This window comes from Xiphophorus couchianus, chromosome 9, assembly GCF_001444195.1.
Source record: "Xiphophorus couchianus chromosome 9, X_couchianus-1.0, whole genome shotgun sequence".
Taxonomy (NCBI): domain Eukaryota; kingdom Metazoa; phylum Chordata; class Actinopteri; order Cyprinodontiformes; family Poeciliidae; genus Xiphophorus; species Xiphophorus couchianus.
Genome location: NC_040236.1, coordinates 917,753 through 942,268, shown reverse-complemented (window position 1 = coordinate 942,268; position 24,516 = coordinate 917,753). Strand labels below are relative to the sequence as shown.

Here is a 24,516-nt window from a genome sequence, read left to right as displayed (position 1 = left end):
ATTGTCTGCGAGCAGATTTTTGCTCTTCAGCAAGGAGCTGGGAGGGTCATGCTGCAACGTGCCTATTGCTGTGTTGCAGGTGATTTAGTACTGACGTAACGCAATGCGGATGGGGGTCATGAAATAAATGCAGCCCGTTTACATTTCGTAGCTTCAAAATGCTTAAAGTCTGTGTCTTGCACAGTTGTTTCAACCGTTCTAATAAAGAGAAAGTTAAACATTATTTTCATGTTCCGAAGATAGTTGGTCATAAGAGAGTTCATTTTGTAAAAAATTACTGAAAAAAGAAGAGAAAAGTGGATCAGCAATCTATGGCCAAAAACATGCAGAAACCAACAATGCCAGAGTTTGCAGTGAGCACTTTCTAACAGGTAAGGATCGCATTGTTTAAATTTTATTTTCAAATATTTTATTGGACAGGATTTACTTGGAAAGACAAGCATTCATATGTAAGGTAAAATATATTATTTTTACTCCCAAGCTTTATTGTCCCCAGAAAAGGTTTGAGTGCTAATGTTTTTAGCAGATAGCTTAGTGCTGACATTGGCATTTTACATCTTACTTTACGATTTTTTAGGTTGTCTAAGCGCAGCAGGTGATGTAGATTCCCAAGACTGGGTTTCTACCGTTAACCTGGGCTGTGACTATTTCTCCACTCTCTCTGGCCACGAACCATGTTTTCAATTGGGTTTCTGGAGATTGCTGCAAATGGTTGACTAACATTATAGAAATGCAGTATGCCTCAACATTAACAAAAAACTCTAGCATGAATTTGGGTTTACAGAAGCTAAATAAATTATTTACAAGTAGAGTCAAGCACTTAGTAATAACATGGGTTAACTTGTAGTTTGAGTTAGTGATATGTTGACATAGACTAACTACTTAAAGTAGCACAACTCACTAGTCACCTGGCAGAAACAAGTCGATAGTAATGTAATGCTTCTTTTGATCCTAAATGGTTGACCCAACCTTAAACACAATAATTGTATGCATGCAGGCTTTTCAAAGCTGTCATCTGGCTCGTCATACAATATGAGGTCTGCAGCACCAGATAGATAGTTATGTTGATCGGGTAAATCCTCAAGATTATATGACAAATAATTTTTACCAAGACATTATGGCTCACCTCCTAAATATACGCGTATTCTTTCGAGATACCTTGTCTGTGACAGCTCATTAAAGGCATTAGCATACTCGCTATCATCCATTTCGCCGTGTTTTGAAACAGAGAAAATCCACTTCCTGACCTCCATCTGAATTTTGCACGTCATCCGCGTCACGTGTCTGAAATGCAGCAATTGATAAGTAGGCTATGCTCATGTCCCCTTAAAACGAGGAGCAGTGTGTATTGTATGTAATCATATGATTCCACCCCATTAAATCTGTAACAAGAAGTGAAACAGACTTAGACTTAGACTGACTTTATTGTCATTTTACATGCACAGGGTGTATACAGAACGAAATTTCGTTGCATACGGCTCAGGACAATGTTTTGAGCTTTCAATGTTGTGAGGTTACTCCAGAATAAAATAAAATACAGTATAAAATATGAATATAAATATGAATATAAAATATAAAGTGCAGGACTGACAGTAAAATAAAAGTTATTTAGCTCTGTACATGTGCAAGGTATAAAGTGGAGACCAGTTTTTAAGTGCAGTCCAGTTAAGAGTTCAGCAGTCTGATGGCAAGTGGGAAAAAGCTGTTTCGGAACCTGGTGGACCTGCACCGGATGCTGCGGAACCTCTTTCCAGAGGGCAGCAGGGAGAACAGTCCATGGTGGGGGTGTGAGGGGTCACTGATGATGTTTCGGCCTCGGGACACGCAGCGCTGGGATGAAATGTCCTGAATGGAGGGAAGGGGGGCCCCGATGATCCTTTCTGCTGTCCGCACCACTCTCCTCACATTCTTCCAGTCGGAGGCGCTGCAGCCTCCATACCACACAGAGAGGCAGCTGGTCAGAATGCTCTCTATGGTGCTTCTGTAGAACGTCTTGAGGATGGGCGGGGGCAGGTGTGCTCTTCTCATCCTCCGCAAGAAATACAAACGTTTCTGTGCCCTCTTGACCAGAGACATGGTGTTCACAGTCCAGGTGAGGTCGTTAGTGATGTGCACCCCCAGGAATTTGGTGCTGCTGACCACCTCCACAGCCGAGCTGTTGATGAGCAGTGGAGCGTGGCTGGGCCGGTTCTTCCTGAAGTCGACGATCATCTCCTTCGTCTTGTCAACGTTCAGGATCAGGCTGTTGTCTCTGCACCAGTCCACCAGCTGCTCCACCTCCTCTCTGTAGTCCAGGTCGTTGTCGTCTCTGATGAGGCCCACCACTGTTGTGTCGTCCGCGAACTTCACGATGTGGTTGGTGGCGAACCTGGGGACGCAGTCGTGTGTCATCAGCGTGAACAGCAGAGGACTCAGGACGCAGCCCTGAGGGGAGCCTGTGCTGAGGGTGATGACATCGGAGGTGTGTTGTCCGATCCGGACTGACTGAGGTCTGTCGGTGAGGAAGTCTAGCAGCCAGTTGCGCAGGGGGGTGCTGAAGCCCAGGTGTCCCAGTTTTCCTGCCAGATGCTGTGGGATGATTGTGTTGAACGCTGAGCTGAAGTCCAGGAACAACATCCGCACATGAGTGTTCTTCTCCTCCAGGTGAGCCAGGCTCAGGTGTAGGCAGAGGAGATGGCGTCCTCAGTGGAGCGGTTTCGGCGGTAGGCAAACTGGAACGGGTCGAATGTGGGGGGGAGTCTGGAGACGATGTGTTCTTTTACCAGCCTTTCAAAGCACTTCATCATGATGGGAGTCAGTGCCACAGGCCGGTAATCGTTGAAAGAGGTGACTTGAGGTTTCTTTGGCACCGGAATGATGGAGGCAGTTTTGAGACAGGCTGGCACTGTGGCTTGGTCCAGTGAGGTGTTAAAAATGTCTGTTAGGACACCAGCCAGCTGACCTGCGCATTCCCTGAACACCTGCCCAGGTATGTTGTCGGGGCCTGGGGCCTTCCGTGGGTTGACTCTTTTCAGAGTCTTCAACACATCGGCTGTGTCCAGGCAGAGTGCCTCCTCTTCCTGGTGGGGAACAGTTTTCTTTGCCGGAGTACTGTTCAGTGCCTCGAACCTCCCAAAGAAGTTATTGAGTCCATTTAGAAAGTCAGCATCAATTTCACCCACTGGGGGGGAGGATGGATTGTAGTCTGTGATCGCCTTTATGCCTTGCCACATACTCCTGGTGTTGCTGGTGTCGTGGAAGAACTCCTGTATTTTTCGACTGTGGGTTCGCTTTGCTAACCTGATAGCACGGTTCAAGTTGGCTCTCGCTGTCCTCAGTGCCTCCTTGTCGCCAGACTTGAAGGCTGAGTTCCGTGCTTTTAGCATTTCCCGTACCTCCTTAGTCATCCAGGGTTTTTGGTTGGCCCGGGTGATCAGTGGTGGGAAGTAACGAAGTACAAGTACTTCGTTACTGTACTTAAGTACAATTTTCGTGTATCTGTACTTTACTTAAGTAGATTTAATAATGGATACTTTCTACTTTTACTCCACTACATTTAACAGTAAGTATCTGTACTTTCTACTTCACTACATTTCTATATAGCGTTTCGTTACTCGTTACATCCAAGACGCATTTCAGTTTTTTGATTTGTTCGTTAGTTTGAAAGTATCCAATGGCGAGAGCAGAATCAGTCCGCTGAACCAATCCAAAGCGGGAAATAACCATTAGGCCCTCCCTCAAGAAGAGCAGCACAGTACGCAGGACCTGCAGAATCATTAACTCCCAGAATGGAGTCCAAGGATAATCATCCTCCAGAAGACCTGCCCCACCCATGGTCTTATTTAAAACATTTCTTTGAAATAACTGGGTCAAAAAACGCTTCCTGGAGATTCCAATGCCGCCTTTGCCTTCCCCGAAAGCATGAAATTTTATCTTTCAAAAATTCACCATCAAATTTGAGAAAACATATTGAGGTAAGTTAAGTTGCTAAACGCTATCGATGTTAAATTAATTTGTGTTAGTGAAGTTTTATGTAATCTTAGCAAGCTTTTTGTTGAACTCGACTGCAGTAAATAAATACGATTACTGTATATTGTTATAAGCTAGCATGAACTTGCAAGTAACAGTGATTACTGCGGTCGTGATCACGTCTCCCGCCATGAATGTTACATATAAGTTGACGCTAAACTCCTTCACGTCCTGGTTATTGAATAAATGTTAGGGCCATTAAAATAATCTCCATGTAACAGTTACAGTCATATTCAATAAATTAGAATATGGGTTCCAATGAGACGCAATTGTCGCAAGTCCGGCGACATTGGCGGACATTCCCGCCCACAGAGTCAGCCGGACCCCCCCTGCCTGGAAGGTGTTTATTGTCAGCCCCTTTCTGTTAAGAGTTCTCTCAAAATAGCTGGCAGAAAAGTTAAGTTCATGTTTTGTTAGGACGAAAGACTAGATGTTTCCAAATCGCTTGATGTTTGTTAGGTCAGTTTAAAGTCCCTTTTTTCAGGGAAACAATTTTCTTTTGAACGTGTTTATTTTGAATTAAATAAAACATTTCAAAGGTATAATAATTTCTCTCATTTTGCCTAATTACATGTAACCCTGCAGGTCATCCCTGGAATTCTGATGCATAGAATAAAATATCTAAATCTAAACTGTCACAGGGGGTAAACACAATAAAAACATGCTTTATCTGCAGCATTGCTCATTAAAATGGTACATTACTGATTTATTAAAACTAAATACGATAGGTACACTTAATGACATTATATAAGCCGTTAGGTATTATGGTCGGCAAGTACTTTTACTTTTAATACTTAAGTAGTTTTAAAAGCTTGTATTTTCTTACTTTTACTTAAGTAAAATAATAATGTGGTACTTTGACTTTTACTTGAGTAAATTTTTGTCTGTGTATTTGTACTTTTACTTAAGTACATTGTATGAGTACTTTCTCCACCACTGCGGGTGATGATGTTCTTAGTGATGCTGACGTCCTCTGTGCACTTGTTGATGTAGACTGACACAGTCATGGCGTACTCATCGATGTTGATCTGGTCGTTGTAAGTGGCTGCTGCCTTGAACATCTCCCAGTCAGAGCACTCAAAACAGTCCTGAAGTGCCTCCATGGCCCCCTCAGTCCACATTCTCACCTGCTTCACTGTAGGTTTTGTTCTGATCAGCAGGGGCTTGTATGCAGGAATTAGCATAACAGATAGGTGGTCTGAAGAGCCAAGGTGGGGGCGGGGGGCTGCTCTGAATGCTTCTTCAGAGCAGTAATAGACAGTGAGGTTTGCAAACGGCAAGATTGTTTAGTAGCTCCTGTCAGATGGACCTCTTCAGGTGAGAGATGATGATATGTGATGTGAGTTTTTATTTTAAAAAGTAAGCACACAGGGTGTGTGGCTTAAGTACACCAGATGTGCACCATGAGATGAGTATCTTGACACATGAGGCTGAAGTCTTACATGTTTCAATCCAGGAGGAAGAGAAGCAGTTTGTTTGCCCCCACAATTTGGGGTCAGCAAGGACATTGGAAATTAAGTCAATGTATATTTCTAAACTCGTTCAATTGTGCTTATTTGTTCAAAAATTCTTAACTAAATGTATGCATTTTTTTCATTTATTTGAGGATGCTGTAGTTTTAAAGTGGCAATAAAAGTAATAGTGAAAAAACGCAATTACATATGCAACGCAATATTTTCCGTATTTGACCAGTAAATTTTTTTTTTTTAAATCGATGGAAAAATCTGAGGCTCGTCTGTCATTTTGACAAATTACAATTCACACCCCTGACTATTGGTGGAGACATGCGGGACACTTTAAATTTTACACAGAGAGTACATTGCGCACGTAACTCAATCAATCAATAAGAAAACATCCTTTCTGAATATCATCTCTGACATGGACACTGAACTAAATCCATCTTGCTGACTCGAAGCTGACAGCATGCTGAAGAGTTATGGGCAGGCAAATTTTGGCTGAAATGGCACGTTTAGCAAACCTACAGTTTATACAAAACAGAGAAAAGTAAGGAGAATGCTGTTGTGATATTATTATTTTAATGGGTGAGTAGACCTTGTTAAAAACAATAAAGTAATTACTTAATTAGACTGTTGTGAGTGCAGTGCGCTGCACAAGTAAATGCACACATGGCTCCACCCTGCTCTGCTCAAGCTGTGGAGACAAAATCCTTTCTATCAGTCAGATTTGAACTTGACTTATGCTGAGTTTGAACAAAAAACAAAAGGGTGCTGGAAGATGTTTAACAAAAACTGGGAGACGTTGCGCTGCTTACTCAAATGGTGCTCTAAAAATGAAAGCAGTAAAATCTTAATTAAAATAATATGTCTATATGTTTATTTCAAGCTCAACTCTCTAATTAAAATTAATCAGTTGGGTTGCATCGGGCTCAGGCATAATGTCCATGGACTCGGTCCGGATCAGGCTGGATTTTTTTTTAGGTAAAATCTAAACTATAGCCCAGATTTCTGCTTTAGCTTCGGGAGGAAGTTGTAAGGCTGCATGTTCACACCCCAAGAGGTGAAGCGCTCATAACTTTAGTGGAGTTGATTCATTTCATTGTTCTGCCAGTGGTTTTCATTACTGCAGAGAAATGATATGTTATCTGCTTGATCAATATGTGATGAGATCTGGATTGTCTGTTCAACTTGTTGAATATTAACTGCATAAAAATTAAATGCAACAGACAAATAAAAAATTGATGGATAAAAACAGAATATGATGGAATAGTTTTATTTTTAACACAGTCAAATTGACAGACAACAAAAAAGTCTAGGGCGACCTCTGTTATATGTATGCAGTACGAATGTTTTCCATTTGACACTGTTAAATCCTCAAAATATCCATCAATCCATTGTTCACGCTTGTCCCTAGTGGGGTCAGGAGGTGCTGGTGCCTATTTCCAGCTAACACTCCAGGCGAGAGGCGGGGTCACCCTGGACAGGTCACCAGTCTGTCACAGGGCAACACAGAGACAGGCGGGACACACAACCATGCACACACACTCACACCTAGGGAGAATTTAGAGAGACCAATTAACCTGACAGTCATGTTTTGTTTTTTTTTGTGGGAGGAAGCCGGAGTACCCGAAGAGAACCCACGCATGCACACTCCATGCAGAAAGACCCCGGGCCGGGAATTGAACCCGGGACCTTCTTCCTGCAAGGCGACAGTGCTACCAACTGCTCCACTGTGCAGCCCTCCTCAAAATATACCAAATGTATGTATCCTATTACTGACCTTTATTGGTTTTAACACAAATCTTTTCATACTCTTGTTGAAGTTGACATTTACAATATTTGGTACTAAAAATTGCACATTTTAAGGTAGATTTTTGAAGATAAATTTCGTTAAAATAGAATCAGATGAAAAGTTTGTGTTATTTACTTACAGGTATGGGAGTTCCTCTCTCTGACGGAGGTATCATGTCAACAGTGAGGACTTGGGGTGGGTCAATACCCTTCCCTACTTTCTGATGGATGAGGTGCATCGCAAGGGCAAACTGCTCCCTGTTCAGTTTGCCTATCTGTCTTGTATCTGCCAAAGACCTGCAGAGCAGAAGAATACCGAGCTAACAAAATTACATTTATTTTACTGCTGAATTGCTGTGCATACCAACAGAAAATAACAAGGATCACCCAAGTGATTCTAGTTACTTCAGGTGCAATTTGTGTCATTGTGAAAGTTTGTGTCAGAATATAAAACTATGTAAAAAAGTGTAATAATGTTTTTAAAAGTCATCCCAATACTGTTACAAAAACGCTAAAAACAAGAGAGTACTTTAACTTACTTTCTATCTCTACTCCCTGTAGGCTTTTGAACATGTCATGTGTGGTTATCAAGGGTTAATAGATACAATTTCAGTCTTATACACAGGGAGAAGCAGGAGGACATCAATGGGTGGGGCTTCAGTGATGTCCTGAACTATCACACCAATGTGGGTAGCAGTACTCCCTGATGACAAGTTAAAAAAATCTGTTGCAGATCAAATGTTTCATCCAATTTAGTTTTGGAATAGTCAAGGGCTGAGGAGTCAAATTCCAAAGTATTCCTGTTTTCCTCTTTAGAGATTAACAAAGGTCATTCAGGGTGCTGTGGTGATGCAGAGGTTAAGCAAAACCCACATAAGGAGGCCATAGTCCTCGACGTGGCTGTCGCAGGTTAAATTCCCATCCAGGTGACCTTTTCCACATGCCTTCCCTCTCTCTCATTACCTACTTTGCTGTTCTAGCACTTTGAAATAAAGGCCACTAGAGCAAAAAAATAAAATAAAATAAATGTAACCCCCTGGGTTATATGTTATTGTTGTTTTGAAAAATAAATTTAATGTATGCAACTTAAGATCTTAAAATAAAATATAATAATTTCCAAGTCTTTTGGTAGGAGTTTGAAATGAGCAAGAGTTCATTAAAAAGAAAATAAACAGTTGAAGTAAAAAGTCTATTAAAATATTGTGTTCTGTCACTTTAAGAACAAACAATATTGTATAGTTTGTATGTAAAGTACAGCTCAACACAAGGTGTGAAGGACTAGAGTGCTGAGTACAATGAACCCTCACTATTTTGCGGTTCACCTTTCGCGATCTCGCTGCTTCGCGGATTTGCATCATGCATTGTGTTCTGCATTCTGATTGGCTAAACAGTCTCTCCGCTTCTTTTCTACCTGTGTGTCAACAACGTTGCGGTTTAATATGTAGACAAACGTAAAACAGCTTGTTATATTTAACATAATCGATGGTGGCGTGTCGGTTTATAAGAATCTTTTTGCCCAGAAGAAAAAAGAGCGACAACAACCACCGATAACTATGTTCTTCTCTCAAAAAAACACACCTGCACCGCGGGCTTTAGAAAAAACAAAAAAAACACTACAGAGTGGAGTCAGGCTGCAGCGGCTCAGTCAGAAGAGCAGTGAAATACACGCGAGTCACTATTTGTCCTACTGTACTTTGTTTTTGTTTTTTTTTTTCAAAATCATTTTTAATTTTCAATGTATTATGGAGTATTTTATTGTATAATAATTGTAAAAAAAATAATAGTTTCTACTTGGCGGATTTCGCCTATCGCGGGTTCTTTTTGGAATGTAACCCCCGCGAAAAACGAGGGTTCACTGTACTGTATATGTTTTTTGGGTTTTTCTGTCTAAGGTCAGTTGCTATTGGGTGATTACACTTTTCCTGAATTCTGATTGACTGGGGGGCGGGGCTAACGGGAGTACCGGGAGAGAAGAGGAGAGACGACGAGGAGACTCCGTGGAGTTTGCTGGAACTTTGGTGAGCCGTTATGGTGGAAAACCGGATAAACTGTGCAACAACTTAGCTGTGCACTAGCGCCAAGGGACAGCTGACGGACCGAGGAAGAAGCGGGCGGTGAGCTGGATATTGGAGGTCGGCATAGGAGACTGTGGAGAGGGAGAGACCAGCTGCGCCTGGACTGGGCTGCTGTTTGGATTTGGCTGCGGTTTCCTCCACCTCTACCGAGAAAGGCGTGAATTAACTGACTGTTATCTGGAGAGATGAGTCGTCAGGACCTTATATAAGCATGTCACTGTGGATTGAGGACCAGTGGTGAGTGGCATCAGTATCAGGCCTGCAACAGGGGTTTATTGACTATATTGTCGGCTTTCAATGGTTTTATTTTTTGGTGGGCCCACTAATTGAAAACTGTCACTTATTTTCTGTGTACGTGTATTGTGTTAAGACTAAAGGACTCTTTTGTGTTCGGGACTGTTCAAAATAGTTTAATTTAGAATTCCATAAGCATTTAAAAGAAAGGAAAAGTCCCTATTTATAAACCAGGTGGCTGACATTTGTCCCTAGTGGGGTCAGGAGGTGCTGGTGCCTATCTCCGGGCACCTATAAAAACTTGTAACTATAGTTAATACAATTAGCAGTACTAACTGTTAACTATAGTCACTGATTACAAGACTACTGTATTAACTACTGTAGTCTTGTAGTCAACACCTGTAATCAGCAAGTCTTTCCAATTAATGTTACTCCGACTGAGCATTTTTAGCTTAATTTGAAATGTTGCATAATAAGCAGAGTGATATTCTTTAATTTCTCTTTGTAGTAAAGGATTTTTGAATTGAGTGCTGCAGTTACCCCTTTTCCTGGCGTACTTTTCCTACCGCATTTTCTGAATCCTATTAATTTTCCATAAATTTGCGTGGATTCAGCACTCTTTTGTAGGACACGCTCTTTGTGGAGGGTGCCAGTGGCTGTCTTCTGGATATCTGTCAAGTCTGCTGTCTTCCTTATGATTGTGTAGCCTGCTAAGACCACTTAGAGGCTCAGGGACCCTTTGCATGTGTTTTCAATTAATCTTAATAGAATAATTCTAATACTACCTAATGGGTGTTATAGCATGGGTTTGAATATTTAATTTTTTAATAATATTCACATTTCGTAAGACACCAAATTTAGGACTTTCTGTATCTGTAAACTATATCAAAACTACAAGAAATTGAGGCTTAATATTTTTCATTCAAAATCTATAGAATAATTTCTGAAATGAGTGACAAAAAAATAATGAACTTTTTCATAATATTCTTCTTTGGGGGGGGGGTTGTATGGTAGTTGTAGTTGTTACTACAACTTTGACTGAATTGTTAGGAAAAAAACTGAGAATGTAAAAACATATGACTTAAAGTCCCAACTAGCAATCAAAATTTTATCTACTTACACGTGGACAGGTTTTCAGGTTTTAAGATAACGTTTAAAAAACAAAGTTATTTGACACAGTGGAATTTCTTGGTAGAGAGGACTGGACTGCCAGTGTCTATTACATTTTCAAACACACAATAGTGGCAACCTATCCTTACCATATATGTGCAAGGATGTTCTGAGAAAGTCCAGATTGAATGAAGATATCCTTTACTTCCTGTCCACTGACAAAGCCATCCAGATCTGCGTCCGTCTTCAGAAAGATGTCATCATAGCGACCACGTTCTGACAATGGCACCACCCAATTCAGTGAATGCTAAAACATGAAAACATGCATGTAACTTCATATTTTGTGATCTTTTGAACTTCTAATTGTCAGTCAGTCTAATACTCTGTTTTGTTTTGTTTGTACATACACAGTTGTGTAACTAAAGTTCACAACTGTGTCACAACTATTTAGAAAAATCTAGTATTTCAAATAGTATTTCAAAATAAAATAACCTGAAGGGGCATTATTATAACTGTTCCCTTCAATTGTTATAAAAATGCTATATATATGTAAAATATCACTTAAAAGAAATTTGACACCTTAAAATTTAAAAACTCGTGCTTCTTTTGAAACCCCCACGTACAGGAAGTCATCACAACACTGCTCCTCTGTTAACCCTTTAACAACAATTTTACCAGCATTTCACTAAAAGTAGCTCTTATAATCATCTGTTGTAATGATCCAGCTCCAAGGAGGAGATGTGTCTTGAAGGTGGAGCCTGGTCCACCCAGGTGTTTTGAACAGTTGAATAGCTGCCACATGAGATTAAAAGATATCTTAAACATGCATGAAAGAATCAAGGTAACACACCAGGTACAGCCCTGCTCAAAATTATTGGCACCCCTTCATGTTTTGCATAACTGAGTGAATATGTTCAGAAATAAATGGAAATGTTCAAAATGTTTATCAGCAGGATTTATCAGTCAGAAGTCCAAAGCAATTCAAAGTAATTAATTTAATTTGCAACATAGATATTTTAATTCCAAAGGACAAAACAGAAAACCAGCATGTGTACTAATATTGACACCCCTCCTTAATATTTGGTTGCACACTCTTTGGCAGCAATGACAGCCTCCAGATGTTTCTTATATCCATCTATAAGCTTCTTCCAATTCTCAGGGGACATTTTCTCCCACACTTCCTTTGCCGTATGCTCAAGCTCTTGTACATTCTCAGGGTTCCTTTCTCCAATGGCAGATTTCAGCTCCACCCAAAGATTTCCAATTGGATTGAGATCAGGCCTCATTGCTGGCCATTTTAAAACAGTCCATTTTTTCCCTTTCAAGCACCATGCCTGCATGCTTTTGGAGGTGTCCTTTGAGTCGTTATCTTGCTGGAGGACCCAGGATCTTCACCTCAAACCAAGTTCCCTTACACTGGGCAAGACATTTCGCTCTAGAATTGCTTGATAATCTTCTGATTTCATGATGCCTGTAATATTGTCGAGGCCTCCAGTACTAGATGCCGCAAAGCAGCCCCACAGCATTATGGATCCTCCACCATGCTTGACTGTGTTGGTATGGTGTTCTTTACCTTAAAGACTTCATTGCACCATCTGTAAACATACTATTTGTGTGATTTACCAAAAAGCTCCACTGTTGTTTCATTTGTCCATAAAACATTGTCCCAGAAGGCTTGAGGTTTGTCCAGGTTCTCTTTTGCAAAGTCCAGTCGTTCTTTTTTACGTCTTTTCTTCAGCAATGCGGTCTTTCTTGGCCTCCACCCATAAAGTGGATGTTTAGTGTGCGGTACTTGTTGAAACAATTCCACCAGGCTGCTCCAGGTTGGTCTCTAGGGGCCTCATGCATAAAGCAGCGTTCACACAAAAAATGTGCAGCGTCATATTTTACACACAAGTCAGCATGTATGAAAATTAACTCTGTATCAAAGTTTGTGTAAATATAGAGATCATATTGATCTGCTGGGAAATGTTGATGATGGTTTATTAGTGTTTAGATTAATCCAGACTGATCATCCTGGAGCTCTGAGCAGAACTTAAAGAACGAGCCACGTGGTACCGGTCCAGCTGCAATCATCTTTCAGTCGAGCCAGGCCCAGACAGGCCCGTCTGATGGACAGAAAGCATCTCTATTCTGTAAAAAGACATCGTATTCACATGATTCCACTATTTAGAATAAACGTCCATTTAGAATAAATGTCAACTCTAAGACTCTCTGACACGCTGTCTGTCTTTAAATCCAGGCAGAACACTCTGCTGGTCAAACAGGCATTTGCACGATCTCTTTATTTTTTTAATTTGGATTTTTTTTTCTTTAAAAAGTATTATTTTTATTTTTGTGAGGTGACCTTATGTATCCTGAAAGCACCTTTTAAATAAAATATATAATTATCATTATTATAAATACTTGTACTGCTACAAACAAGGACGTCTCCATGGTTATTGCTTCACCTGGTGACAGACTTCTAGGTATTTATATTAATTATGTATTTATGAGTGGTAACAGGGCAGACCAGCAGCTGAGCTCTATTTCATGCAAATTGGGATTTAGAAAGGAAAGGTGCGCTGCCACGTGCGTGTGCACGGCTTTATGCATCCGAAGTTTTTTGTGCGGCGCACTTTTCTAAATTTTTCCATACGCCAAGTTTTAGTGTGAAAACTGCGCAATGTTTTATGTATGAGGCATATGAGGCAAAGTCAGTCTTTAGATGTTTGACGTGGTGTTTTTTTCCACAATTTTCTCTTCCCCCCACGTCCAGAGTTGTTCTCGACAGTCTGGAAAACTTGTTAATAAATTTACAGGGACACCAAGGCTTTAGAGATGGCTTTATACTCTTTGGAGGTTTTGTGCTTGCAAATAACAGCATTTGTGGTGTCATAATAAGCATAACATAATAAGCCCCAGAATTTGTCTGACATTACTTTTAGTCAGGCCTTCCAGGTCCATCATTTCCCGAATTATCCGTTCTGCTGTCTCTTTGTAAATGTCAAGTTAATATATTACCTATGAATTACATCGAGCTTCGCGTTGCTCTCCAGAAAACTGCAAACATTGAGACTAATATGAGCAGCGTAATAACACAAACAAACGTGTTGTAAAAGTTGCACAACTAAAAGCCATTATAATTATTAATATTAAGAGAAGTGTCACAAATCTGTGCAGCCATCTGAGTGGTGGAGCTGCAGGAGGAGCTCTGTGCTGACAGCAAACGTAGGGCCATAACAGAACGACAACGACCTGGACTACAGAGAGGAGGTGGAGCAGCTGGTGGACTGGTGCAGAGACAACAGCCTGATCCTGAACGTTGACAAGACGAAGGAGATGATCGTCGACTTCAGGAAGAACCGGCCCAGCCACGCTCCACTGCTCATCAACAGCTCGGCTGTGGAGGTGGTCAGCAGCACCAAATTCCTGGGGGTGCACATCACTGACGACCTGACCTGGACTGTGAACACCATGTCTCTGGCCAAGAGGGCACAGAAACGTTTGTATTTCCTGCGGAGGATGAGAAGAGCACACCTGCCCCCGCCCATCCTCAAGACGTTCTACAGAAGCACCATAGAGAGCATTCTGACCAGCTGCCTCTCTGTGTGGTGTGGAGGCTGCAGCGCCTCCGACTGGAAGAATGTGAGGAGAGTGGTGCGGACAGCAGAGAGGATCATTGGGGCCCCCCTTCCCTCCACTCAGGACATTTCATCCCAGCGCTGCGTGTCCCGAGGCCGAAACATCATCAGTGACCCCTCACACCCCCACCATGGACTGTTCTCCCTGCTGCCCTCTGGAAAGAGGTTCCGCAGCATCCGGTGCAGGTCCACCAGGTTCCGAAACAGCTTTTTCCCACTTGCCATCAGACTGCTGAACTCTTAACTGGACTGCACTCAAAAACTGGTCTCCACTTCATACCTTGCACATGTACAGAGCTAAATAACTTTTATTTTACTGTCAGTCCTGCACTTTATATTTTATATTTAGATTTATATTCATATTTTATACTGTATTTTATTTTTATTCTGGAGTAACCTCACAACATTGAAAGCTCAAAACATTGTCCTGAGCCGTATGCAACGAAATTTCGTTCTGTATACACCCTGTGCATGTAAAATGACAATAAAGTCAGTCTAAGTCTAAGTCTAAGAACCTGGAGGTTGATGGGGGGTGGGTGACTCTAAATCCTATTTTGAGTTTTCCAGACAATAGTGGAACACACACAAATTACTGAAGCTTTTCTTTTTTGTACTGTTGTAACCATTAAAAAATCTCCCCTTCAGTTCAACCTTATAAGTGGAAACACATTGTTGATGTTAACATTATAAAATAACTTTCAACTAAGTATTGGCAAAGATCAATGTAATTTTCACAGGAGGCAAAGCGTTGTTGTTAGCAGCTGCTGAAAGTAACTTCAAAAGTAACTTTTTATGTAACTTAGTTACTTTCCAAATAAAGTAATATCCAATAGGCTATAATGTAATTGATGATATAAATAGTACTTAAAATAATTTTGTATAGTTATACATGATGGAAAAATGGAAAAAATTTTCTTTTTGATGTTATGACAGTTCATTGTAAATACATTGACAAGTAGGAAAGGGGCAGGACATTATAAGATGTATCTTCTACCTGCTCCTTTTCGAACAGAAAATTTTTGCATGTCACATGGGCATAATAATTTGTTTCATATTTTATTTCTTAAGTTGTTTCATTCCATTTTATTTTATTTTCTTTTTGATTGTTTTAAAGTCTGTTCGAAATAAATAAATAAAATAAAATAATCAGTAATCTAACCAAGTTACTTTTTCAAGAAGTAATCAGTAATCCGATTAAAGTTACTTTTTCAAAGTAACTGTGCCACCACTGGCTATGTCACATGGGTGGAGGCAGTTCATCACTGCAGTTCATCACTGCAATGATTTGCAGTTTACCATGTCAATGGTAAACATTGACACAGTAAACATTAATATTCTTCTGAACACTATGGAAAAGTTAAAAATGAAGTTATTTCTCAGTGGTCCAATTCCATCACCTCAATGGGGAGACGAAAAACAGTCCAGGCTGGACATGATAAACAAATGGCTGATTAAAAGCTGCTCTGCCAGCTCAGTGACCTTCATTGATAACCTCTGGATCTACTGGCAGCGCTTTCACCTTTTTGGAAGAGGCGGACGCAATCTTAATAAACATGGGACAAAGCTACTCACTGCAAATCTTTTTCATTTTATCAACAAGGACAGCAACATGATCATCGCTTCAGAAGAACAGGCTCAAGGAGTTCTGACTAGGATGAAACCCTCTGCATATCAGGAGCAAACTATTCCAAAACAAGCTGATACAACATCGACTGCAGACAGAGCGACTGGTTCCCTTCCTCCTTCTCCCCTCCCTCTCTGCTCACCCACTCATTCACAAGATTCACAAGATACACATGAAGAAATGTCTTCTGGACCGGAGTCTCTTAAATTTACAGATGGAATGAATTAACAGGTTTTACTTGGGATGTCTCTCCTTAGCGCTCACGTAGCAGACCTCACTTCATTTAAGCCGCCTGCCTCTGACTTCCCAAAGGATCCATCACTCTGCATTTCTGAGGTCTGAGGTCGGGGTCCAGATTTGATCTTTACACCCGTCTTACTCCAGAATGTGTCTGGCCCCCCAGCACTGCAGAACAGGACCTGTCCGGATCACTACAAGAAAATTTACAAGAAACATAAACATAAAATACAGCTGTTTTAATTCAAACATCAGACTGTTCCCTTGCCTAAAGGAACCTCAGACTGAAGAACTCTTGGCCTCCAAGTCACTTAAACTAGCTCTTTTAAATACAAGATCTCTCTGTGCTAAAGCTCTATTAATTAATGATTTCATCACTGAGCATAATATCGATGTTATGTTTCTGACAGAAACGTGGCTGAATGACAATAATGAACTGATCGTACTAATTGAATCTGCGCCTCCTAACTACAATTTCTTCAGTGAGAATAGAAAACACAAAAAAGGAGGAGGCGTGGCTTCAATATTTAAGAACACCATAAATTGTAGTAAAATCTCTTTGGGTCACTTCACCTCTTTGAGTATCTTGGAACTGAGGTTAAAGGCCACAAACGAACTTTGACAGTAACTCTATACAAAACTCCAACTTTTGTTGAAAATTTCTTTACTGACTTGAATGAGTTTCTATCTCTTATATGTATTGATTATGATTGTTTAATAATTGTCGGTGATTTCAACATTCATGTTCACAACCCCCAAGACAGAGGGGCAAAAAAGCTTGCTAATATTTTAGAGACTTTTGGTCTAACACAACATGTCAAACAAGCAACACACACTCAAGGACACACACTGGACCTGGTTATCAGTAAGGGTGTGACTATTTCCAATGTCTCCGTAACTGATGTCGCCCTGTCAGATCACTTCGCTGTTATCTTTGAAAGTTTTGTATCTTTTAACCCACTTGGACAAACAGCAACCATCACAAAACGTTCTCTCACTGAAAACACAGCAGAAACTTTTAATCAAATCTACTCTTCTTCCTCACCCTTAAGCTGTAATGATGCAGATACGTTGGTAAATGATTTTTAGTCTAAAGTTTCAGATATTATTGATTCCATTGCTCCAATTAAAATGAAGGTTGTGTCTGGTAGGAAGAAATCTGCATGAAGAAATGCACAAACAGTTAGATCTGTAAGACAACTCTGCCATAGGGCAGAACAAAAATGGTGTAAAACTCAACTCCACGTTCATTATGACATCTATAAAGAAAGACTACTTAACTATCATTCAACACTAAAACATGCAAGAGAGGCTTTCTTTGCAGATGTCATAAACAAAAACATTAAAAATGCTCGAGCTTTATTTGCAACAGTTGACAGAATCACAAACCCTCCTGAGACGTTACCACCTGGACTTCAATCTAATGCCGCCTGCAACAAGTTTTCTAGCTTCTTTTCAGAGAAAATTCAAAAAATCAGAGGATTAATCTGTACATCCACTATAAAGTCAGTACCAATGCTGTGCCCAAACAAAACAAATACAGGAAAAATGACCCAATTCCAACTACTTAATTATAAAACCCTACAGGAAATTATAAGTCAACTAAGCTGTCTGGATGTTTCCTGCTGTCTGGATGTTTTACCCACACATTTCTTTAAGAAAGTCCTGCCTGTTATTGCTACTGATCTGGTCCAAATAGTAAACTCATTGCTCTCATCTGGCGTTTTCCCCCAGGCTTTGAAAACAGCAGTAATCAAACCACTGATAAAAAAGAACAATCTGGACAAATCACTACTTTAGAACTACAGGCCGATCTCCAACCTCCCATTCATCAGCAAAGTTATTGAAAAAGCTGTGTAAACATTTAAATAGCTTCCTAACAATAACCAACCGCTTTGACTCCTTCCAGTCTGGTTTTCGTGCTCACCACAGCACAGAGACCGCCCTCGTGAAAGTGTTCAATGACATCCATATAAATGCGGACTGTGGGAGAACCACAGTGCTGGTTCTGTTGGACCTCAGTGCAGCTTTTGACACTGTTGACCATGACATATTACTGAATCGACTGGAGAGTTGGGTCGGACTCTCCGGTCCAGTGCTAAACTGGTTTGAATCCTACATAAAGAACAGGGATTTCTTTGTTTCAATTATAAACTTCTCATCAAAGAGGTCAAAGGTCACATGTGGGGTACCCCAAGGTTCAATCCTAGGACCCCTTTTATTCAATATTTATATGCTCCCACTAGCTCAGGTTATAACAGGACATAATATTAGCTACCATAACTATGCAGATGACACACAGCTCTACATTACGATGTCACCAGGTGACTCAGAGCCCATCCAATCACTGAACAGATGTTTAGAACAGATAAATGTGTGGATGTGCCAAAACTTTCTCCAGCTGAACAGAAACTAAACTGAAGTTGGCCTTCTATCACCTGAAGAACATTTCCAGGATTAAAGGACTAATGTCTCAGCCAGATCTAGAGAAACTCATCCATGCCTTCATCTTCAGTCGTATTGATTATTGCAACAGCGTCTTCACAGGTCTGTCCAACAAATCAATCAAACGGCTGCAGCTGATCCAGATGCTGCTGCTGGCGTTCTCACTAAAACCAGGAAGATAGAGCACATAACACCAGTTTTAAAGTCCCTCCACTGGCTCCCTGTAGCTCAAAGAATAGACTTTAAAATACTGTTGTTAGTTTACAAATCACTGAACGGCTCAGCACCACAATACATTAAAGATCTGCTGTTGTTGTATCAACCTTCCAGACCTCTCAGGTTCTGGTTCTGGTTCTGCTCTGCATCCCCAGAACCAGAACCAAACGAGGAGAAGCAGCTTTCAGCATCTATGCACCACAAATTTGGAACAAACTTCCAGAAAACTGTAAAACAGCTGAAACACTGACTTCTTTTAAATCTCAATTAAAAACCCACCTGTTTAGGATTGTATTTGAAACGTAATCAATTACAAATTTATTGATGGAACTTGACTTAATGTCGTGTTTTGATTGTTGATTCTATCTTGCATTGTGTTTCTGTGTTTGATATGATGTAAAGCACTTTGAAATGCCTTGCTGCTGAAATGTGCTACACAAATAAAATTTGATTTGATTTTGATTACGTTTTTCTATGTTTTACTCAATGTTCATCTTTTAAAATGTTCTTTATCATTTGCTGTTTTTTATAAAACAAAAGGTATTTGCAGTAAAACATTGTTTAACTTGATGAATTTTCTTCAGTAAATATTCAATAATATGTACTTAAACTTCATTGGTGCCAATAATGGTAAGCAAGACTGTATGTTTTTAATGAGGGAATAACATTAGAACATAAATAGATTTTTACATTATTAGGGTATAATGTGATAAAAGCAGCATATTTGAATTCTATCATTATCAGTCTTTATAAAACTAAGACTTAAGATGCAGCCAGCTTTAACAAAGAACATCTAGACCAGGCATGTCCAAAGTCCGGCCCGGGGGCCAATCACGGCCCGCGGTCAGATTTCATACGGCCCGCAGCTTCGGTCTTGTAATGTATTATTTATGGCCCGCCTGCACTGTGAAACAGAATAAATAAATCATAAAACTTGAAACTGTAATTCCTCCTTTCACCAAATGGTGGCAGCACCACTTTAATACTATCAGTCTCTGCCTCCATGCAGCGAACCCCTCTCCACTCATTTCTGCCATGGCCACTGCAAAGAAAACAAGTTGACAGTGAGGGCCGCCGCTTTCAAGAGAGATGGGAATTATAATACTTCTTCACTGAAAATCAAGGCAATTGTGCTCGTCTAATTTGTAATGAGACGGTCGCCTTGTTTAAGGATTTCAACGTAAAGAGACACTACCAGAGTAAACATGCTAACACATACAACAAGCTAACAGGAAGTGACCGTGCTGAAAAAGTGAAGCAACTCCAAGCTGCACTGTAATCACAACAGCGATTCTTCACGCGGGCCTGTGAGTCAAAAGAAAATACCACCAAAGCAGCTACGAAGTTAATGTTAATAGCTAAACATGGCAAACCTTTTACTGAAGATACATTTATCAAAACTGTGTTATGAAAATGGTGGAGAACATTTTGCCCTGAGAAGAAGCAAGAATTTGAGAAAAATGTTTGCCTGGCAGTAACAGTGTGGCACTGAAAGTTGAGGACATGAAATTGATTATTTTGAACGGTAACATCTGTCACTATCAACAGTGAAGAGCCAAAAGAACATTTATGCACCTGGATTTATGGCACTTATTTTTATTAAACTCTTGAGTAAGATTTGGTTATTACTGTTGATGTTATGAACCTGTAGATGTGACAAACTATTACTTTCTGAAAGATATTGTAAATGACAAGAGCAAAATTCACTTGTTTTAAGATTTAATAATAACAGACAACTTTGCATTACTTATAACTCCTGTTTAAAATGTTCTTGAGGCAAAGATATTTTTAAACTCATGCAAATTTAAGGTATTTCATACAGTTTGTTCAATGTTATCTGACTCTCCAGATATGAATAAAAGGCAGAATTTGTGTTTTTAGAGTTGTTCTCATCTGCCTGAGTGGCTTATATTTGGTTATTTTGTCATTTGAAAAATAAAGATAATTGTGACAATGAAAATTGTTTTATAACAGTGTGTATTTGCATGAACCTTTTGTAGTTAAAAAATGTCCGAACAAACTATTGGCCCCCGGGCATCTTCACTTTATCAAATCTGGCCCTCTTTGCAAAAAGTTTGGACACCCCTGATCTAGACAGAGTATCATATGGATATTAATGTGGTTATGCCTGCTGCAAAGTGGTGCAGTTTCCTGGAATACTCTTTACCATTACCGTCCAGGATGGCACAGTTTGTTTTCGTGTCACCTGGTATCTGTTGTGTTCAATATCTGAACAGTCTATAAGCTATGATTCTGGGCTACAGCCAGGGGTGGAAATAAAAGAATTTTTTCCACCAGCCCCAGTGGAAAAAAGCTTTTACCAGCCACTCAGACATTTCACCAGCCACTGTTTTTTTTCCCTTTCAATTACAAACCCCACCACTACAAGCAAATTACATAAAATATATGATTTATTCTCGATTGATTTGATATATTTTTTGGTAAATTATGACAGCCTCGGGCCACTCCATATACAGTATGTGCATCAGTCTGTAGTCCCGTCAGCCACTCCTACCCTGGACAGAAGTTCAAACTGAATGCAGTGTTTTCTTTTACTGTTCAAATTGTCAACCTGCCATAGTGGTGGGTGATTTCTCCAATTTACACGCTACTTTATACTTTTACCCGCATTTGGCCAGTGGCGGGTGCTAATTTCCACCCCTGGTTACAGCATACCTAAACTACCCGAACCAACTTCACCATCATGTCCAAAAGGACCATATAAAAAACATGGACAACAGTTGTTGCAGAAAAGTGTTCGCCCCCTTCTTGATTTCTGATTTTTTTGCACATTTGTCACACTTAAGTCTTCCAGAACATCAAATCAATTTAAATATTAGTCAAAGACAACACAAGTAAACACAAAATGCAGTTTTTCAATCTACAAGGCCCTATGTGAAAAAGTGATTGCATATGGAGCTAAAACAGTCTCATAATTCACAAATGTACAACACAAGATTCACAAATGCATGAGATTCATAAATGCACAGAACAGGATCCACAGATGCAGACACAAATATATCTTGATTTACAAGCTGCGTCTGGCCTGTTGGTAGCGCTGCATTTATCTGTGAATTTTGAGATTCCCCTGACGTCTCAATCCACAAGTGTAACCCTAACCCTTTTTTTAACTAGTAAACTATTATCAACTAATGAGATAGCTTCCTTGTTTCAGTCAATAATATGAATGGACTCCTCCTTGGGGTAATTTGTGTTATAATTGGAGGTGTAGAGCATTTACTACACTCTTTTCAGAATTTTCTCAAAAATTCTGTGCCAATGGCTATCTCCAGTGTAACAATGTCTTCCTGATAGTCGATGCTGTCAGTCTGGCTGTGGCCAGGTAACGCTCTGGTTCTTTGTAGAAATAGAAAGATATATGTCAGGCTTAAGACTTATTTTAAATGTTGAACTAATGTTAAAATTTTTTACTTATGTTTAGTATGACTAAAAAAAACATTTCAGATTGACACACCCCTGAACTACCAATATATTGTATATTTCCAGGGGGTAGGGGGGACATGTCTTGGCAGATAATACGTTCAGCCTTGCAGGATAATAATCACTTTCTGTTTCTGAAAATGTGAGTTACATTATTTATTACATTGCTATAGTAATCGATCATTTAAGGACCAGGGCTTTATAACAATCCACAATATATATTATCTTGGGGACAAGAACAGTTTCCGAGCCAATAATTGCACAAAAGATTGAGCTGCTACCTCGGTTTGGGGAAACAAATCCTGGCTGTTAAACAGTTACTTTAATCACAAGAAATTCAACTATATGGAAAGATACTAACTTGACACTATTAGCATGCAGAAGCGCTAGCATAACTCACTCAGAACGCTAGCTTGTATTGATAGTTGAAAATTTAAACCAACTAACATTAATAATTATAACATGTGGACAAGTGGCTAAATATGTTAAAACACATACTTCGCTTACTGCTCCTCTGTCACTGCTAGGAACCAGGCTGAGTTCTAAATTTACTTCGACATGGCTACAGCGCTGTTGGAATGTGTTAATGTGATTGGCTTGTACATAAGTTACCCCAATGTGGGGTTCATTCATATGATTGGCTGAAACAAGGAAGCTATCTGATTGGTTGCTGATCATTTACTGGTTAAAAAAATGGCATTTGTGGATTGAGACATTAGGGGAGTCTCAAAATTCACATATAACTTGCCCTTAATGAAATTGGTGAAAAATCTCAGTCTGGTTTTCAATTGTGTCACAGCACTTAAAAGTTTTAAATGATCTTTTAACTGTTGATGAGGGTAAATCAGCAGTTCTTTTGCTTTTAGATCTGTCTGCTGCTTTTGACACTGTGGATCACAGCATTCTTTTGACACATCTGGAGTCATTTGTCGGTATTCGAGGTACAGCATCAACTTGGTTCCAGCGTTTCTTTCAAACAGGAATTTTTCTGCATTCATCCTCCTCTGTTGTATGGGGTTTCCCAGGGGTCAATATTAGCGCCTTTTCTTGCGCCGGTTCTTTTTGTCTTGTATCTGCTGCCTTTGGGTTGTATTTTTAAAAAGCACCAGGTATCATTTCATTGTTTTGCAGACGACATTCAAATCTATCTACCTGTAACTACAAATGACAGCCAGTCTGCTGTACATATGCTACAGTATTGTCTTCAGGACGTACAGGCATGGTAAGAGCAAATTTTCTGAACCTAAATAAGGAAAAAAACTGAGATTTTAGTGTTTAGTCAATGCAATTCCCTGCTTGGACATGACAGTGTTGTTGGTACCCTGTCTTCCTTTTGTTGTCCATTCATGAAAAATCTGGGTGTGATTGTTGATCCTATGTTTAAATTTGTGATGAGGACCCTTGCTAAGATAAAATCTTCCTCTGCCTGTCTTTGAGGAGGCAATCCATGTATTCATTACATCAAGCTTAGATTATTGTAACTCTTTATACTTAGGGTTGGACCAGAGTTCCCTGCAGCGACTACAGAGCGTACAAAATGCTGCAGCCTGTCTGCTGACTAAAACAAGGAGGCGTAAATCTATTATTATTATATATTATACTAATATTATTAAATATATCTCCTCCATGGGCTGCCACCTTATCGTGGTGGAGGGGTTTGAGTGCCCCAATGATCCTAGGAGCTATGCTGTCTGGGGCTTCATGCCCCTGGTAGGGTCACCCAAGGCAGACAGGTCCTAGGTGAGGGACCAGACAAAGTGCAGCCCGAAGACCCCAATGATGAAGGAAAACCTTGGACTTGGTGTTCCCTCGCCCGGACGCGGGTCACCGGGGCCCCACTCTGGAGCCAGGCCTGGAGGGGGGGCACGATGGCGAGCGTCTGGTGGCCGGGCTTTTACCCATGGAGCCCGGCCGGGCTCAGCCCGAAGAGGAAACATGGGCCCCCCCTCCCATGGGCCCACCACCCGTGGGAGGGGCCAAAGGGGTCGGGTGCACTGTGTGATGGGTGGCGGCCAAGGGAGGGGACCCTGGCGGTCCGATCCTCGGTTGCAGAAACTGGCTCTTGGGACGTGGAATGTCACCTCTCTGGTGGGGAAGGAGCCGGAGCTAGTGCGGGAGGTCGAGAGGTTCCGGCTAGAAATAGTCGGTCTCACCTCGACGCATGGCTCTGGTTCTGGAACCAGTCTCCTTGAGAGGGGCTGGACATACTTCCACTCTGGAGTTGCCCAGGGAGAGAGACGTCGGGCAGGAGTGGG

General features: G+C 40.5%; 1 protein-coding gene across 8 annotated transcripts in view; it reads right to left on the bottom strand.

Moving 5' to 3' along the window:
• The window catches only part of eps15l1a (epidermal growth factor receptor pathway substrate 15-like 1a), a 146,184-nt gene that overhangs the window by 76,594 nt on the left and 45,074 nt on the right, over positions 1 to 24,516 (bottom strand). For all 8 annotated transcript variants that reach the window (XR_003596731.1, XM_028026750.1, XM_028026749.1 and 5 more), the window contains 2 exons: positions 10,825 to 10,982; positions 7,397 to 7,553 (listed from right to left, as the gene is read on the bottom strand). Coding sequence is in view for 7 of the 8 variants with exons in the window: in XM_028026750.1 (XP_027882551.1) it covers positions 7,397 to 7,553; positions 10,825 to 10,982 (315 nt within the window). In the remaining variant the exon portion in view is untranslated. The remainder of the gene's footprint in view (positions 1 to 7,396; positions 7,554 to 10,824; positions 10,983 to 24,516) is intronic.